The sequence below is a fragment of the Diabrotica virgifera genome, chromosome 2 (assembly GCF_917563875.1).
Source record: "Diabrotica virgifera virgifera chromosome 2, PGI_DIABVI_V3a".
NCBI classification, from domain to species: domain Eukaryota; kingdom Metazoa; phylum Arthropoda; class Insecta; order Coleoptera; family Chrysomelidae; genus Diabrotica; species Diabrotica virgifera.
In genome coordinates, this window is record NC_065444.1 from 129,990,505 (window position 1) to 130,010,611 (window position 20,107).

The following is a 20,107-nucleotide window of genomic DNA, read 5'->3' on the forward strand; positions in this document are numbered from 1 at the left end:
CTTAACATTTTCTATCCTACTTATTCTACATACTTTATAAGGAATGACCACTGGTCAGTGGGAATACCACATCAGGCAAAAACAAAGGTTTACTTATATATTATTATAGATTTTAATTTCGGTCTTTACGTCAGTTAGTTTATAATTTGATTTTTATATTTTTAATATGTTCTATAAATAATTGCATTTTTTAAAGTTAGGAGAAAAAACAACGCTTCCATTTATCCTCGTATAATGCCATCTAAGCAAAAAATTGTTGTTACCGGAATAATAACAAACGACATCAATACATATGTACCTACAAACTAATGCAAGAATCTTGAAAATCGGAGTACAAATAATAAAGTTATATATTGTCAAATTTAATCAAATATTTTGAGTGGCGGAATTTTGTGCCGGTGAGTGTATGTATTTTAAAATTATTTTTACAATCTTTTAGACATGAATCCTAACAAACAATATGCTCAACAGCAGTATCATTTTGAGGAAAATTTGAATAATAGTCGTCATAACACTTTCAAGAAACAAAAATTGGAAGTAGAAAATGTTGCCGATAACTCTTTATGTAATTACTCACCTTTTATTTCATTAGTATTTTGTTTAATTTTTTACTTTTATTTTTTTGTGACGAAAAAAGTAACAAAGTAAGCTTACTCTGTGTGCATGGACAATGGACAGGACATACTGGTATTGAAGGTAACGAAAATGTTGATATAGCAAGAAGCACAGCCAAAAGAACGATATTGGACTGAGGGGAACGGATGAAACGTAATCACTGCACTGGTACGAACAAATGGGTCTCAAACATTCGAAGGCATGGATTAAATGGGTCTCAAACATGACCCTTAGCCCTTGGCTCTATTCGCTGTCCAAGTGCTTATGAAGAGGTGCAGGGATGTAAGCTGTGACGTATATATTTGTTTTATCGACTAAAAAAGGCATTTGATAGAGTAAAACATGATAAGGTCATAACCATCTTGAAAGAAGCTGGATTAGATGATACAGACTTCCAGACTTGAGAATCATATATAATCAACTACCAACATTAAGTGGACGACCAATTGACAGTGGCAGTCTCTATAAATAGAGGAGTGAGACAGGGATGCATTCTGTCCCAGTATTATTTAATATATACTCTGAACATATCTTCGACCAAGCGCTGGGAGCACTACAGGAAGGCGTATTAGCCAACGGAGTGCGTCTAAACAACATTAGATGTGCCAACGACGCAGTAGTTTTTGCAGATAGCCTAGATGGTTTCTTTCACGCATATAAGAAGAGAACATGGACTTGTTCTCAATACGAAAAAACAAAGTACCTATGTACATGGCAGTCAGTAAGCGCGAAATATTAAATACACGGATTTTGGTTAACCATCAAGCAATTGACAGGGTGGACATGTACACATACTTTGGTACCAGCATAAACATCTAATGGGTAATGGGTCCACTCTTGTGAAATAAAACAACGCATAGGAAAAGCGAGATCAGCGTTGATAATGATGAAGTTTCTTTTCAGAAGTTACGATTTACCACTTGGTACCAAAATCTCTATGATCAGATACTACGAGTATGTACAGTCGGAAAAATGAAAGAATACCCATGAACGATCATATCAAGCACATATTTTGGATTTGCTGCCTTTTTCTATAAATAACAAACGAGAGAGATAGATTATTAAGTGTTGTCTATAAAGCAAAAACTTTATCCAAGACATACGCAGTTACATATTTATAATTGACAGAGTGAGACGGCGATACAATTGTTCAACGTAGTTATATTAATTTAGTAGAAAATTTAAACTCACACTTGACTATTTCTGTACTTCTACTACTTTTCATGCGTGACCCGTCAAAACAGCCCCGTCAAAAAAGCCCCGTCAAAAAAGCCCCGTCAAAATAGCCCGAACACAAAATAGCCTCGACAAAATAGCCCGCAAACAAAATAGCCCCGACAAAATAGATCGCACACAAAATAGCCCCGGTCAAAACAGCCCCGGCTAAAATAGCCCCGGCTAAAACAGCCCCGGCTAAAACAGCCTCTTATAAACAATTACATAATTATTTATACAAGGTGTCCAAAAACTTTTTTTAATTTGAATTATTTGACAAAAAGGAAGAATTATTTAATTTATTTCATTTAAAATGCATTTACTGTTGCCCGAAAACAGAAACAAATGTTTATATCATAAATAAACATTGATTTTCGCTTAACTTAAATGTTCAAACTTCCAAGAGGCAGGGAAGAGAGGACTCGAGTTCTCTGAAAAGACCATTTTTATTTAATGTGGTTAAGATAAACATCTGAATAGAGGATAATTACCATTTCCGAAAAAATGTATTTTTAAGGAATTATTTCATGATGAATTCTGAAGGGAGCTTTTTTTTGGGGCTATTTTGTCGGGGCTATTTTGTTGGGGCTATTTTGTCGGCGGGCTATTATTCCGCTATTTTGTCTGCAGACTATTTTGTCGGAGCTATTTTGTGTGCGGAATATTATGTCGGGGCTATTTTGTCGGAGCTTTTTTGACGGGGCTATTTTGACGGGGTACCCTTTTAATGTCATTCTTAGAAAAACATTCAACATGAGTAGAGATAATGATTGTATAAACTATTATTCGAGTAATCGTGCTGGTCAACTATAATCTGACTTATTCGATTTGTGTCACTTTGACAGTGAAACTGGTGCTTAACAAATTATAAGCATTCGAATTGTGGTTCTATCGAGAGATCCTAAAAATATCGTGGGTGTCGCACACTTCCAGTGAATATGTTCTTAAAATGATAAATTCAGAATGTCTGCTCATAAACATCATGAAAAAGAGAAAAACAATATAACACACAGAATATGGGAATATACAGAATATACGAGGGAAAGATATAGATTGGTCGAAAGAAACTTTCATAATTGCGTAATATTAGACAATGGTGTGGTTTCACAGTAGAAGAATTAATTCGCGCAGCAGCCGATATAGTGCAGGCGCCAGAGGGGTTACCGTGTCCTCTTCAATTCTGATGGACAAACTCAAAGGTTTCTTATGGATTTTTGGTTGCTGATTACGAATTTCGAGGGTGGATTTCGATCCGAGTGGTCAAAAAATTGTTATAAAAAATTTCATTGTTTATAAATTGTTTATAAGGCTCTGGCTCATAAACTAAAAGAGATAAAAAAATATTTCAAATAAAATTTGTTCCTTAATAAAAAACTCAGAAAAAAACGTTCACTAAACTTAAATCCAACAATTAGAACTCAAGATATTGTAAAATTAGTGCACAATGCAAATTGCAAAATAAGTATTTTTCGAAGCTTTATCGATCATAACTCGGCTTCTACACATGCGAATGAGTCTTAGAAGATCTCATTTAAAGCTTAATTAATAGGTTCCAAATAAAGTTTGTTAAATTACTTTAACTTCATTTGGTTTACAGTTATACCCGTTTGAAGTTATAATTCTCTTAAAAAAATGTATATTAATTTGTTTATAAGAGTTTCAAGCAAATATGAACTATAAACATTTATACTTTAATTAACAATAATGATATAAAAACTCAAAAGGAACAATTTGAGCTTATCAAAATGTTCCTAAGTTTATTTTTGACTAAGATATCGATATTTTAATGGCGCGCTATGAAGCGCAAGATCGGCTCACAGTCAAGTAAGTATTTATCGATAGTAGCTCGGCTTCTACGCATTCAAATGAGCTAATATATGATATCCATATAAAAATGGATCCTGTTCTTTTGCAGCATTATCATTGCATATAAAACGAGCATTTGACTCACAATGTGATGTGGCGGCATACACACAATTGACGTGCCTTGATGATGCTGCAAAAGAACTAGATCCACTTTATATGGATATCATATAGATAATTAGACTCTGAAGCCCCAAACATTTTTAGTTTTACTGCCTACAAGAACAGAGTTACTAGTACCACCATGGAACTATAAAAATTGCTCTAATGTGCAGTAAGCACAAAAACTGCTACGCAGATGTAAAAAAGCTGAGATCCTCTGCATATCTCGATGCAGATGCATGAAAGAAAATGTTTGTAAAAATAGTATTAATAAATAATTTCAACTTACTTTTTAGTTATATTTCTGAAATATTGATTTTAATTTTTTTTTCTCATTTAGTACAAACAATAGAAGAGAAAGTAAATAGAATGAAAGGTGATACGAGGTACAATATGATGATTTAATTATAAGAATTATGATAAGATTTTAATAGGATCTTTAAAAATGAAAAATGAAGATATCGTATATATATATATATATATATATATATATATATATATATATATATATATATATATATATACGTAGAAATTATAATTTGCATCGAGAAGTTAGCGCCTGAACCTTTACGCGGTGAGCCGATCTTGCGCCTCATAGTGCGCCATTAAAATATCGATATCTTAGTCAAAAATAAACTTACAAACATTTTCATAAGCTCAAATTGTTCCTTTTGAGTTTTTCTATCATTATTGTTAATTAAAGTATAAATGTTTATATGGGCCATTCCACGAACATACGCCTGTTTTGGATTACTTCGACAACGAATATTTTACTGTGCAACAAAGAAGTACGAAAGTAAATGGCGCTAATAATTATACCAATAAACAACAATGTAATTTGCAATTTATTTTCGTTCTTTTTATTTTGCACAGTAAAATATTCGTTGTCGAAATAATCCAAAACAGGCGTATGTTCGTGGAATAGGGTATAGCTCATATTTGCTTGAAACCCTTATAAACAAATTAATGTAAGTACATTTTTATAATTTCAAACAAGTATAACTTTAAAACAAATGAAAATAAAATCATTTAACAAACTTTGCTTGGAAGCCTATGAATTAAGTTGATAAGCAAATGAGACCTTCTAAGGCTCATTTGCATGCGTAGAAGCCTAGTTACGATCGATAAAGCTTCGAAAAATACGTCTTTTTCCATTTGCAATTTGCATTGTGCGCTAATTTTACAATATCTTGAGTTCTAATTGTTGGATTTAAGTTTAGTAAACGTTTATTTCTTCGTTTTTTATTAAGGAACAAATATTTGAAATATTTTTATCTCTTTTAATTTATGAGCCAGAGACTTATAAACAATTTATAAACAATTAAATTGTTTATAACAATTTTTTGACCACTCGGATCGAAATCCACCCTCGAAATTCGTAATTAGCAGCCAAAAATCCATAAGAAACCGTTGAGGTTGTCCATCAGAATTGAAAAGGACACGGTGACCTCTATTTGGCGCCTAGACTAATAGGAAAAGGCTCAGGAAATTGTAAATATGATGGTGGTGAACGTTTGAATACGGACATGTTACCTAAAGAAGAAGTTTAGATTAGAACTCACAAAATGAGCTACAACGACCGATCATGCTCATCAACGCGCGACAATATCTTACGACTCTGGTATGGGTTTCACTAGTTTGATTGAAAATTGAAATGCTTAGTCCAACGCCAACGGACCACACTCAGCTCCTGATATAGATTTTAAGTCCATCTGTTTTTCTGCGTTTTTCGTGCATCCTAAATATTTGCTTCGAAATATGTTGTTCAATCATTAGCTCCTTAAATTTTAAATGATAATTCTGCAATGGAGATAATATTTTCTTTTTTGAATTATATAATATCGCCATCAAATGTATATATTCTTATAAAACTATCCTAAAAAAGTATCAACTTTTCAGTGAATATTAGTTTGGATATGAATAATTATGGAGCAGAATTTTCTCAACAAAATAGGGACGAAAGTAAAATGTTAGAATTAAATGGAAGTCAATATAACTTTGGAAATATTACAGGATTTATGCCAAGTCCCATGGGTACGTACCTCGTCCAAATAAACATTATTTTACTTTTTTCGAATAAAAAAAATTTCACATATTTATTATATTTTGTATCTTTGAGAACTAAGAACTACTTTAACCGTGCGAAATTATCTCAATGGTTTCTAGAATAAGTGATGGGTTCGACCGATATTTGATAAAAATTCATTTTATCTAACAATAAAACACTTAAAAACTTTTCAATACTTCCACAAAATTTATTATAAGTTAATGTCACTACAGCTGTTTCGGCAGAGGGCTTTTCTCAAGTGATATACAGTTCCTGCTCCATTTATTGGACTCACCCCAGAAATATCAGTTTTTTTTAATTTGAAACACCTTAAAAGTATGTTTAAAGTCATACAGAACTGGTGAATGGGTTAAATAACAATTACTTAATAATATTGCTACATAATAAGTTAAAAATAGTAAAACTTTTGATTGAATTGTGAAAAATTGACAGATGGAAATAGAATGGGACAAAAGTGTGCAATGACTCGACTTTTTTCAACTTTAGTATTTTAGCTAAATTAGTGATTGGTGATAAATTTTCCAAAAATTTGCAGTGGTGAGTGTTAATATTGCTCTATTTTAATGTTAGTTTTTAATTTGTTTAATTTATTTTAAGATATTAATAGAAATATGTTAATTTCTAAAAGATGAATATCTTCGATTGAAATTGTTTCATATGGGTGATTGTAAAGATTTTTCTGTTGAGCAAATCTCTTCTCTAACTGCTCTATTAGGCAATATCACATGTTGTCAAAGAGAAATAGCAAAAAATGTGGTGTATCTTAATCATCGGTTAGAAGGTTGAGTCAAAAACCTAAAGAGAAACATCGTGTTACATCGATTTGGATGGGTTGGTATGGCAGAAAGATTTCAGTCACCTCCAGAGGGCAACGAATTTTACAGAATTCAGTTGTAAAATACTGAAGAGTTACCCATAGCGATATAAGGAATACATTGGAAGCTGAGTGTTCAGTATCGGAGTCCACTGTACACCGAAATCTGTACAGTATGGGATTTAAACATCAGAGGCCAGTTAAGGAACCAACTAATCAGTCGACTATCACCATAAATGCTCAAAAAACGCTTAGTTTTGCCAATTTGCATAAAAACTCTCTAGTCATATAATTTTTATGCAAACTATGGCCGAAACTAAGCGTTTCTTGAACATCTGTTATGATGGTTTTGGTTCCTTAACTGGCCTATGCCATTTTAATCCGATACTGTACCAATTTCGGCGTACAGTGGACTCCGATAGTGAACACTCAGCTTCTTCCAATTTATTCCTTATATCGCTATGGATGACTCTTCTGTATTTTACAACTGAATTTTTTAAAATTCATTGCCCTCTGGAGGTGACTGAAATCTTTCTGGCATATCGACCATTTCAAATTGATGTAACAGGTTGTTTTTCTTCAGGTTTTTGACCCAACCTTTGAACTGACGAGTAAGATCCATCACATTTTTTTGCTATTTCTCTTTGACAATATGAGATATTTTCTAATAGAGAAGTGACAGAAGAGATTTGCTCAAAAGAAAAATCTTTACAATCACCCATATGAAAAAATTTCAGTTGAAGATATTCATCTTTTAGAAATTAACATATTTCTATATTTTAAAATAAATTAAACAAATTAAAATCTAACATTAAAATAGAGCAATATTAATACTCACCACTGCAAATTTTACAAAAAATTGATCACCAATCACTAAGTTAACTAAACAACTAAAGTTGAAAAAAGTAGAGTCTAAAGTAAATCTAAAGTTAGAGTGAAAAAATTGCACACTTTTACCCCATTCTATTGCCATCTGTCAATTTTTCACAATTCAATCAAAAGTTTCACAATTTTTAACTTAATTATGTAGCACGATTATTAAGTAATTGTTATTTAACCCATTCAGCAGTTCTGTATGACTTTGAACATATGGCACCCTCAGTAATATAAGGGCTCAACTCAAAATTTGTGTTAACTGTGATTAGCACAAAATTAAATTCTCTACCGGTTAGCATTGACAGAGGGAGAAAAAAGAACATGAATGGTTCGGTAAATATTGGGGTTAAGTGGAAGAATATTTTTGCTGTGTCTTAGAAAACAGCAAAATAAACTTCGCCCTCTACTTTAGAGAATGTACAGTTTGTTATACTTATTATTTTTTTGGAAATAAAGGTCGGTTTATTATTATTATCCAGATTTAGCCATACGGCTCACACTCCCTCTAAGGGGAAAATTGACTCATCCCAGATACCTACGGTATCAAAAGGATTGAGCTCTGGTGGGACTCTTTCCGTGTTTTCGAGCCCTAGGTGACTTGGTATGCTGGAGTTTCTCCCAGAAATTTTCGTACGGATCTGGCCGTCGCAAGTAGTACAGCTTTCTGCATGGTCTTATAAAGGTGTTCATTTAGACCCAGCTTTTTTATGCTTTCGAGGAGGGTCTTCGGAATGACTCCAGTAGTAGACATAATAATCGGTATCGTCTGGGTACTTTGCATTCTCCATTGCCTTCGTATTTGAATTTCCAGATCTCTGTACTTGGCGATCTTTTCAGTAAATTTACTACGTAGATTATTGTTGTTAGGTATCGCCACATCAATTAGTGTTGTCTGTCTTGTTAATTTATTAACTAGTACGAGATCTGGTCTATTATGTGCCACTGTTTGGTCTGTGAGCACAGTGCGGTCCCAGTATAGCTTGTAGTTGCCATCCTCAAGCATACTCTCAGGGACGTATTGATAATACGGGAGATGGTCCGTTTGGAGAAGTCCCAGCTTGATAGCTATCTCTTGATGAAGGATTTTTCCCACTGCGTCATGTCGTTCCTTGTATTCAGTTGCAGCAAATGCCTGGCAGCCCCCTGTAAGATGTTGGATGGTTTCTTGGGCTTGACATCCATATCGGCATCTGTCGTTTTGAACCTGAGGGTCTTTGATGATATATTTCAGGTAATTTCTGGTTGGTATAACCTGATCCTGAATGGCCAGTAATGAACCCTCCGTTTCAGAGAACATCTTTCCCGATGTCAACCAATAGTTCGACGCTGTATTGTCGACATAGTCTTGGCTGACCTCGTTGGGATGTCGCCCGTGCAGAGGTTTGCCCATCCAGGTGCGCAGTTTTTCGTCCTTAGTAAGGTGGTTTATGCGCATTTCTGGTTCCCTCAGTTTGATCGGTGTTGTGTCATCTACTGCGCAAATAGCTCGATGTAGAGTCTATGTCTCAGCTTGCATCTGAAAATAAGTTCTTAAATTAGCAATTTGTTTATCTAATTGCTCACCTATATCCATAAGTCCTCTTCCTCCTAGATTCCGTGGTAATGTCGTTCTTTCTACTGCACTTTTAGGATGGTGTTTTTGTGCCTTTGTGAGATGTGTTCGTACTTATCGCTGAAGATTTTCTATATCTTTTCTTGTCCACTTAACAATACCAAATGAATAGCTAAGTGCGGAACAAGCGTAGGTGTTTAGTGCCTTAAACAAATTTTTACTGTTAAGCTGTGAACGAAGCAGCTGTTTTATCCTTCGTATAAACTCAGTAGTTATTTCAGTTTTCATTTGCTTATGGTCAATTTTCCGCGCCTGCTTTACTCCAAGATATTTATATATATCGTTTTCCCCCATGGCATCGATGTTCTGACCATTTTGCATATCGAATCCACCGGGCTGTACCTTTCCTCTGACTATATTCAAAACACGGCACTTGTCTTAGCCGAACTGCATATTAATATCATTAGAGAATGTTTCTACTGTTTTTAGCATCTGTTCCAGATTGTCTCGAGTAGATGCCATTAATTTCAAATCATCCATATACAACAGATGATTAAGCTTCGCTACTACAGTATTGTTGTTTTTAATGCTAAAACCTGAGTCAGTGGAGTTTAATAGCTGTGATAGAGGGTTCATAGCCAAACAGAACCACAATGGACTCAGCGAGTCTCCTTGAAACAGGCCCCGGTTGATTGCGAGATTTTCCGTTTCGATATTGTTTTCACCAGGTATTTGGAGGTGAATTTTAGTCTTCCAACTTGTCATTATATGCCTTAAAAAAGTCACTATGTTATCATCGACTTTGTATATTCTTAATATATCTATAAGCCATTCATGCGGCACTGAATCAAATGCCTTTTTGTAGTCAATAAAGGCAGTAAAGAGGTTCCTTTTTTTGGTGAATGCCTGGTTAGAAATGACTGAGTCGATGATAAGTTGTTCTTTACAACCCATAGAACCCTTAGCGCATCCTTTCTGTTGAGGCTCTATGATATTGTTTAAAGCACAGTGTTGGTAGATACGACGGGTTATACAGGATGTGACCAATTTATACAAAGTTGGAAGACAAGTAATTGGGCGGTACTTGGCTGGATCTTGGGTGTTATTTTGATCCTTCGGTATTAAATAAGTGGTTCCCTGAGTTAGAAATGATGGTATTTCCTGCGGGTTAGAAATAGCATGATTAATTAATGTTGATAAGCACTCATGAATGCTCCAAAACTTCTTAAGCCAGAAGTTCTGAACTCCGTCTGGTCCAGGAGATTTCCAGTTATGAAGCTCTTTGATGATATTTGAGACCTCTTCAGTAGTGAATGGTTCATAGTTAGCTGTGACGTAGTGGTGACAGTTGTGCGTCGTATCTTCTATCCAGCCAGCATTGTTGTTAAGAGCAGCTGGTGTGGAAAGTTGATTTCCCCAAAACTCATGAATCTCTTCTTGGCTTGGATAAGACTTTTCGACACTTTCTACGGTGGAGTTGAGTTTTCGGTAGAACGCCTTCTCAGAGTGCTCAAAAAGTGCATTGTCACATTATTATTATTATTATTATTATTATTATATATTTGTGCCTCTCTCCCAATCTCCTGGCCACCTCTGGTTTTTACTGCTACAACGGAGCAATCAGTAACATGTCTTTCTATGACGAAAATCCTGATGAGTTTGCGTTTTAACATTTTATATTATATAGAACAGTTTTTAGTTGAGCCGTTATATTATGCAAAATATAATAAATAAATGGGTCTAATTCATAATAGATTGCTATTTTGCATAAACAGTGACAGCGCATTAATAATATAAGGGATCAAACTTAAACAGTTCCTTTTTTCTGTTATGTTTTTTTGTACTATATGGGACTAACTTGAAAGGATTTTTTTCAATTACATGTAATTAGTGGAATTTATTTATATTAATATTTTTTCTCATTGCTATTTATAGTGCAATTATCAAATAACAAATCTGCCAAATTTCACATTTATAACTTAAAAAATAAGCATGTTATTTGAAAAAATAGCTACAATGTTGGAAATCAGAATCTTTAAACGCGATTACCCAAAAATCTACTTTTTTGAAGTGTGCCTATATATTACTGAGGGTGCGATATGTACTCTTAAGGTGCTTAAAATTAAAAAAAAAACTGATATGTATTTCTAGGGTGAGTCTAATAAATTGAGCAGGGACTGTATTGTTACGTGAGTCAAACAACGGTCGACCGTACCTGTTTTTCAGGTAGCTACTGATTCCGTACTATTCGGTGTTTGCGTCGAATAGGATCGAAAACACTGGAAACCTTACCAGACAGATCGTCGCCTCCAAACAAAAATTCCAGAATAGAACTGGACTAATATAAATAAGAGAACTTTTATGAACTGGACTTTGTTGTTATCTGAATGTCTCGTATTATAAATGTCAAACATAAGTTGTAAAATTGTGTATGCAGGGTGAGTCATGAGGAACTGTACATACTCCTACCTCGTATACGCTGTGAGCTCGTACGTAGAGGGGATATTTACAAATTCGCGAGCGCCAGTAGTGACAAGTCTGTAAACCTTTACTGGAAATTTGACATAAATGTCAAAGTGATTAATTTAAAATTAAAAACATTAATTATAAAAAATATTAGTTGGTCAAAGCTGTGGTATATATTTTTACCTTAAATATACTTACGTTTTAAATACTGAAATTAAGTTTTTTTACTGTTCCGTAATATGTAATTATAAATTATTCTAATAAACTTAGCGCCATCTACACCATAATTGTGAAAGTATCCGAAGTAAGAAATTCATATTTTATCAATAGAATGTCAAAATGATTAGCAAAATCTTAAAAAAATCGATTAGAATTTAATTACTTTTTTGCGTTGTAAATATTAAGCGATAACAATTAAATAATAAATTTAAAAATAACCGGTGAAAGTTGAATTAGTAATCCGCTAGGAGCGCCACCAGCGAAGCTCAGAGCGTATAGAGGCCCCTATGGGGAATAACAAATGACCATTAAAAAGTGTCTGCTCCCATTGTTTAATAATATACAGGGCGAGTTTCGCATTTTGACAGAAATTTGTATTCTTCATAATTTTTGAACGGTCAGATCGATGTGTCTCTTATTTTGGTCAATCGTTACACTATTACCACCTAATCAACTGATTTATTCAAACCAGAAAAAAATCAAGTCCGGCTTTAAAAAATTAGTTCGTTTGGGTATTAAAAAAAATTTCACCTATATACGCTTTTTGAAAACTCTAATATGAATTTTATAAATTAGACAAATAGGCAATTAAAATGGCATATTTATTTTTTTCCGCACACGTTTATTTAATTTTTTATAAAAAAAAATCAAATTTGACTATAAACTAAAAGTTTGGTCAAGTGAACCATAGATTTAAAAAAATTAACTTTTATTACAAAAATTTATTTTTTTAACAAGTATTTAATTTGTGTTACCACCCAATCAACTAATTTATTTAAACTAGAAAAAATCAGGCCCGGATTTAAAAAATAAGTTCGTTTTTGTCTTAGAAAAAATGCATTGTATATACGCTTTTTGAAAACTTTAATATGAATGTTACAAATTAGACACATAGGCAATTAAAATGGCATATTTATTTTTTATTAAAAAATTAAATTTGACTATGCATAAAAAGTTTGGTAAAGTTTTTGCATAGATTTAAAAACATTAACTTTTTTTACAAAAATTAATTTACAAAAACAATGTTTTTCTTAAAATTAAAAGTTTCACCATTTTTTTATAACACGTCTAGATCTAAAACTCCCCATAACACTTCTCTTTGGACTCTATAGTTTAACATACACGTGATCAAATAGATAAATTTTAAATGTTTTCACTTAATTTTTGTAATTCACGAATCTGCACCTTTTATTTTTAAAAATTCATAACTTTTACGAGAAGAAGACTGAAAGTCTACAACAATTTTCATAGTCTTCACAATGGTAAGAGATATGTGCTGTAAAAATTTCAGAGAAAAAAATATTAAAATGGAACAGAGTTGTAACGAGTTAAACCGTGATTTCATTTTTTTTTCATTTTTAGGTTAAAATTCGGATTTTGACAAATTTGATTTTTTAATAAAAAAATTATGTAATCGTGTGGGAAAAAATAAATATGCCATTTTAATTGCCTATTTGTCTAATTTGTAAAATTCATATTGAGAGTTTTCAAAAAGCGTATACAAGATGAAATTTTTTCTAAGACCAAAACGAACTAATTTTTTAAATCAGGGCCTGATTTTTTTCTAGTTTGAATAAATCAGTTGATTGGGTGGTAACATAAATTAAATATTTGTTAAAAAAAATTAATTTTGGTAATAAAAGTTAATTTTTTTAAATCTATGGTTTACTTTACCAAACTTTTAATTCATAGTCAAATTTGATTTTTTTATAAAAAATTAAGTAATCGTAAATATAAAAAAATAAATAAATATGCCATTAAAATATAAATGGAAATAAATAAATATGCCATTTTAATTGCCTATTTGTCTAATTTGTAAAATTCATATTAGAGTTTTCAAAAAGCGTATACAGGGTGAAATTTTTTCTAAGACCCAAACGAACTAATTTTTTAAAGCCGGACCTGATTTTTTTCTAGTTTGAATAAATCAGTTGATTAGGTGGTAATAGTGTAACGATTGACCAAAATAAGAGACACATCGATCTGACCGTTCAAAAATTATGACGAATACAAATTTCTGTCAAAATGCGAAATTCGCCCTGTATATTATTAAACAATGGGATCAGACACTTTTCAATGGTAATTTGTTATTCCCCATAGGAGACTCTATACGAGGTAGGAGTATCTACAGTTCCTCATGACTCACCCTGTATAGGGTGTCCCAAAAGTAGCGGAACGGTCGAATATCTCGCGAAATATACGTCGGCTCAAATAACTGAAAAATACGTTTTCAACATTTTTCAAAAATCCACCGAACGACACCAAATCCACACTCTGAAGATGGGGTGGGGGTAACTTTAAAATCTTAATAGGAACCTTAAACTTTAAACTTAAACATTCTAAGCTCTCTACTATGGTCTAAATATATAAGACAAAAAGCGAAATTGACAATCTATCGTACCTTGGTATAGCTTATTATGGCTTACGGGGCAGAAGTTTGGCAGATCACGAAATTAGATAGAAAAAGGATAGAAGTATCTAGTAGAAATGGATTATCTAAGGAGACCGTGTATATCCAAAAAAAGATCACATCAGGAATGAAGATATTAGAAGGAGGACAAATACTGTATATTCCAGTGTAGATAGAATTGAAACGAGACAACTAGTGTGGTATGGTCACGTGAAACGAATGAATGTAGATAGATGGCCAAAGAAAGCTTTAAATTACATACCACAACAAAGAAGAAGAAGGGGAAGGACTTCAGTTGCCTGAAAAGAAAATGTACGGCACATCATGAGAGATAGAGCCATCAAAGAAGACGAATGGATGGACAGAAAAAGGTGGCGGTCGAAATGCAAGAAGCGGCAAAGGCTGTAGGAACCTCGCTTATAGATAGATAGAAATAGGAACCTAAATTTTTTATTGCAGATTCGGATTGTTCGAGACATTTTTTCGAATTGGGGATAGATGGCGCTATAATCGGAAACAATTATTTATCCTGATACCCTAGGTAAATTATAGAAACGGTCTAAGATCACTTCCAAATGAAAAACCAAAAAACACGTTTAATATTTTTCAAAAACCTATCGCATAACACTAAACACGAACCCTTACTTCATCCCATGGAGGTGGGGTAGGGGTAAATTTAAGATTTTAAATAGGAACCTCCCATTTTTATTGCAGATTTGAATACCTCATAAAAAATTAAATAACATAATCGAGACAGTTTTTTTAGATTTGTTGATAGATGGCGCTAATAAATCGTATTTTTCCAATTACAGCTCCATCTATCAACAATTCTAAAAATTGTCTCGAATAAATATTCCTTATTTTTCCATATCTGCAATAAAAAAACCGGGTTTCCTATTTAAGATTTTAAAGTTAGTCCCACCTTACCTCCATGGGATGGAGTGGGGGTCGTGTTTAGTGTTACAGGTTTTTGTAAAATATTAAACACGTGTTTTTTGGTTTTTCATTTGGAAGTGTATTTCTCGAGATCTTATACCGTTTCTATAATTTACGTAGGGTATCAGGATAAATAGTTTTTTCCGATTATAGAGCCATCTATCCCCAATTCGAAAAGAGTGTCTCGAATAAATGTTACTTATTTCTGAATAACCAATCCGAATCTGCAATAAAAAATTTGGGTTCCTATTTAAAATTTTAAAGTTACCCCCACCCCACCTCCAGGGAGACGTGAGGGGACGTGTTTGATATCATTCGATAGATTTTTGAAAAATATTGAACACGTATTTTTCAGTCTTGGGACACCCTGTATAAATTATATGTTTTAGTGTGTCATAAATTGTTGTAAATAGTAAATGTAATAAATTAAATAATAAGTGTGTGTAAATAGGTTAGAAATAAAGACTAATAAATTAAGTGTTTTCAATTAAAATAAAGTTAATAAATAAATAAGTAAGATCGTAACAGTATTTTGCTGCGTGTCTGCACGTTAAAGTTTAAATGGTTAGGGAGTGGTTTGTCTAAAGTTGTTCATTCAGAATTACATATGTCTGTATTATTTAATTTATTATTTAATTTATTAATTTCCACAAATCCTAATAAAGATAACTTAAGGCCTATATTTTGAATGTGAACAAATTGAAACTGTTCATTTAAAATAATGATTATGATCTATATATACTCCATCTAATTTACTTACCGTTGCACGTCATCCGCGTCATAGCCCGAGACGTCACATGATACCAACACGAAATATTTGGGCGGTAGGTGTGTTCTTTTTTAGAATCACTTTGCCGAGTACACTGGCGTTACAGCCACTAGGTATATTTTATTATATACGCGTAGAAATAATATTTAAAGATTTCTATTAATGTTAACTTAAAGAAATACACAATAATATGTTTCATCTAATTTGTATAAATGGATTATAAAGCGTTTTTATGAAGCACATTTGTTCGGAATACACTGTAACTATAATCGAACGGAGGTAATATTTTGGCATAAATTGGTAACATTTATTTGACAGTTGCGGTGATGACACTTCATATTTGTTTATATTCTTTACTATAAGTATTTGTTTCATTATATTTACTGTTTTTATTATGTACTTTAACGTAAGATTATAACTTAATTCTTGTTTTATATTTCTAAAGTTTTTATTTATTTACATTGAATATTAATTTGTTTTGCTGTATAATCCACTTCCGCAAAAATTGTGTGACGTATTTGATTTAAAATGAATTCAAGAATTTTTTGTAATTGGGCAACAATGTCAACTTAGATTTCTAACGTAAATAATGACGTGCAACGGTAAGTAAATTAGACGGACTGTAGAAGGTGAAGCGCGCACGTGGAATCTGTTTTTCTATTATTGAAAGCTCATTTGTGTTCTGCTATATGTTTGTTAAAGATTCTGCCAGACTGACCGATGTAAGTTTTTGGACAGTCAGCACATGTCAGTTCTGTAGGTATACACCACTCTGTAATTATTATTGCTTTTTTTTTTCGTTTTACCCAACATAAATAAGCAGCCTACCATAACATGGTACAGCTGTGGCTATTGAATAATTTACGCCCTTTAATATCCAGTGGCCAATTTTTTGAATTTCACCCTCGCTTAAATTCACCATTTACGTCAAAGTGACGTTACCAGTGGCGGACCCAGAGTAGGTTGATTAAAATTAAAAAATAAAAATAAAATAAATGTAGTTACCTATTTTACAAAATGTAACAAAATGGAAATCATAGAAAGAAGTTTTTTTTAATAAAATTGAGTTAAAATTATCGAGTTTGGTAAGGGTAATATTGTTCTTGGTTTTGCGCGTCATTCAAATGTCTATAGGCATTTTGGACGGGTTTAATAGCTTTTTATTTTATTTTTCAGTACGCTCGAAATTTTTGACAAACAATTTGACATTTAGTAAATAAATATGAAGCTGTAAACTATTTAGTGACCGCGACTGTACATAGATGGACAAACATTCCCATGTCAAAAAATAATTTAAGATAGAATTGAATATCATTAAGCAAATAGCAGTAGGTAAACAATGGGTACAACGAATAAACAATAAACAAAATGTTAAACCAAAAACTGCATAAGAAAGCCTTGAAATTAGTTTTCCCACCACCAGAGAAAAAACCGATTACCTTCTTTTCTATTTTATATGCAATTACGATCTCAACAAAAATAGGCAAACATAAAAAGAAAGGCATAACACCAGCTTTAAGAACAAACAATAACTTAAGCAACTACATTAAGAACAATAGAAGCCAAAACAAAAAGCAATAATTGAATGGTGGGCTGCAACAATGATGTAAGCGACATATTGGGTCAAAATGAGGTTTTAATACAATATTATTGTATATCCAAAGACCAATGCGAGTATCTTTCAATCTGGCTAAAAACATTTTGCCGTCCCTGAGTTTTTCGTACCGCAATGTTGGTATCCGTATGTTCATAAATAGCTTGTCAATATGTTTTTTCATCTCCTGCATAAACTCAATTCTGTCGAAAGACTAAGTTTTCACTCTAATGGCATATAACATATCCCACCAGAATGAAAACAATGGGAACCTTCTCTGGTTATACCTCCGAGGCTTCTACAATTTGCAAGCCATACGGATGCTGAGACTAAGGAAGATGAGGGAATTCTACAATTTACAACTCACGTCACATCTGCTCAGCGCGGTAAAGTTCCAACGAGACTGGTTCCCTTCATAATCCACACAGAGTAAATGTAAATAAAAAATGAATAACCATTTTCAATTTCGTTGCAAAACGAAAATACAGCCGAACCATATTCCAGTCCAATCAGAGAGTGCCGCAAGCACCTCTACCGGTTTCGAAACTTATTAGTCTCTCATCAGGAGGCACATATGCTGCTCTCCCTGATCCAACCAAAACAAACCCCAGCGTGCAGTCCCGAATTGCAACGAACGAAATGGCATAGATGCCCTAGCGGCAACTGCTAGCAAAAGACTAAGTTTTCACTCTAATGGCATATAACATATCCCACCAGAATGAAAACAATGGGAACCTTCTCTGGTTACACCTCCGAGGCTTCTACAATTTGCAAGCCATACGGATGCTGAGACTAAGGAAGATGAGGGAATTCTACAATTTACAACTCACGTCACATCTGCTCAGCGCGGTAAAGTTCCAACGAGACTGGTTCCCTTCATAATCCACACAGAGTAAATGTAAATCAAAAATGAATAACCATTTTCAATTTCGTTGCAAAACGAAAATACAGCCGAACCATATTCCAGTCCAATCAGAGAGTGCCGCAAGCACCTCTACCGGTTTCGAAACTTATTAGTCTCTCATCAGGAGGCACATATGCTGCTCTCCCTGATCCAACCAAAACAAACCCCAGCGTGCAGTCCCGAATTGCAACGAACGAAATGGCATAGATGCCCTAGCGGCAACTGCTAGCAAAAGACTAAGTTTTCACTCTAATGGCATATAACATATCCCACCAGAATGAAAACAATGGGAACCTTCTCTGGTTACACCTCCGAGGCTTCTACAATTTGCAAGCCATACGGATGCTGAGACTAAGGAAGATGAGGGAATTCTACAATTTACAACTCACGTCACATCTGCTCAGCGCGGTAAAGTTCCAACGAGACTGGTTCCCTTCATAATCCACACAGAGTAAATGTAAATCAAAAATGAATAACCATTTTCAATTTCGTTGCAAAACGAAAATACAGCCGAACCATATTCCAGTCCAATCAGAGAGTGCCGCAAGCACCTCTACCGGTTTCGAAACTTATTAGTCTCTCATCAGGAGGCACATATGCTGCTCTCCCTGATCCAACCAAAACAAACCCCAGCGTGCAGTCCCGAATTGCAACGAACGAAATGGCATAGATGCCCTAGCGGCAACTGCTAGCAAAAGACTAAGTTTTCACTCTAATGGCATATAACATATCCCACCAGAATGAAAACAATGGGAACCTTCTCTGGTTACACCTCCGAGGCTTCTACAATTTGCAAGCCATACGGATGCTGAGACTAAGGAAGATGAGGGAATTCTACAATTTACAACTCACGTCACATCTGCTCAGCGCGGTAAAGTTCCAACGATACTGGTTCCCTTCATAATCCACACAGAGTAAATGTAAATAAAAAATGAATAACCATTTTCAATTTCGTTGCAAAACGAAAATACAGCCGAACCATATTCCAGTCCAATCAGAGAGTGCCGCAAGCACCTCTACCGGTTTCGAAACTTATTAGTCTCTCATCAGGAGGCACATATGCTGCTCTCCCTGATCCAACCAAAACAAACCCCAGCGTGCAGTCCCGAATTGCAACGAACGAAATGGCATAGATGCCCTAGCGGCAACTGCTAGCAAAAGACTAAGTTTTCACTCTAATGGCATATAACATATCCCACCAGAATGAAAACAATGGGAACCTTCTCTGGTTACACCTCCGAGGCTTCTACAATTTGCAAGCCATACGGATGCTGAGACTAAGGAAGATGAGGGAATTCTACAATTTACAACTCACGTCACATCTGCTCAGCGCGGTAAAGTTCCAACGAGACTGGTTCCCTTCATAATCCACACAGAGTAAATGTAAATCAAAAATGAATAACCATTTTCAATTTCGTTGCAAAACGAAAATACAGCCGAACCATATTCCAGTCCAATCAGAGAGTGCCGCAAGCACCTCTACCGGTTTCGAAACTTATTAGTCTCTCATCAGGAGGCACATATGCTGCTCTCCCTGATCCAACCAAAACAAACCCCAGCGTGCAGTCCCGAATTGCAACGAACGAAATGGCATAGATGCCCTAGCGGCAACTGTTAGCAAAAGACTAAGTTTTCACTCTAATGGCATATAACATATCCCACCAGAATGAAAACAATGGGAACCTTCTCTGGTTACACCTCCGA

General features: G+C 34.0%; 1 protein-coding gene across 8 annotated transcripts in view; it reads left to right on the forward strand.

Moving 5' to 3' along the window:
• The window catches only part of LOC114335660 (probable cyclin-dependent serine/threonine-protein kinase DDB_G0292550), a 172,722-nt gene that overhangs the window by 144,180 nt on the left and 8,435 nt on the right, over window positions 1-20,107 (forward strand). For 7 of the 8 annotated variants that reach the window (XM_050643975.1, XM_050643974.1, XM_050643979.1 and 4 more), the window contains exons 9-10: window positions 440-565; window positions 5,695-5,829. In XM_050643975.1, coding sequence (XP_050499932.1) covers window positions 440-565; window positions 5,695-5,829 — 261 coding nt within the window. The remainder of the gene's footprint in view (window positions 1-439; window positions 566-5,694; window positions 5,830-20,107) is intronic. The other variant, XM_050643980.1, reaches the window with a different exon arrangement.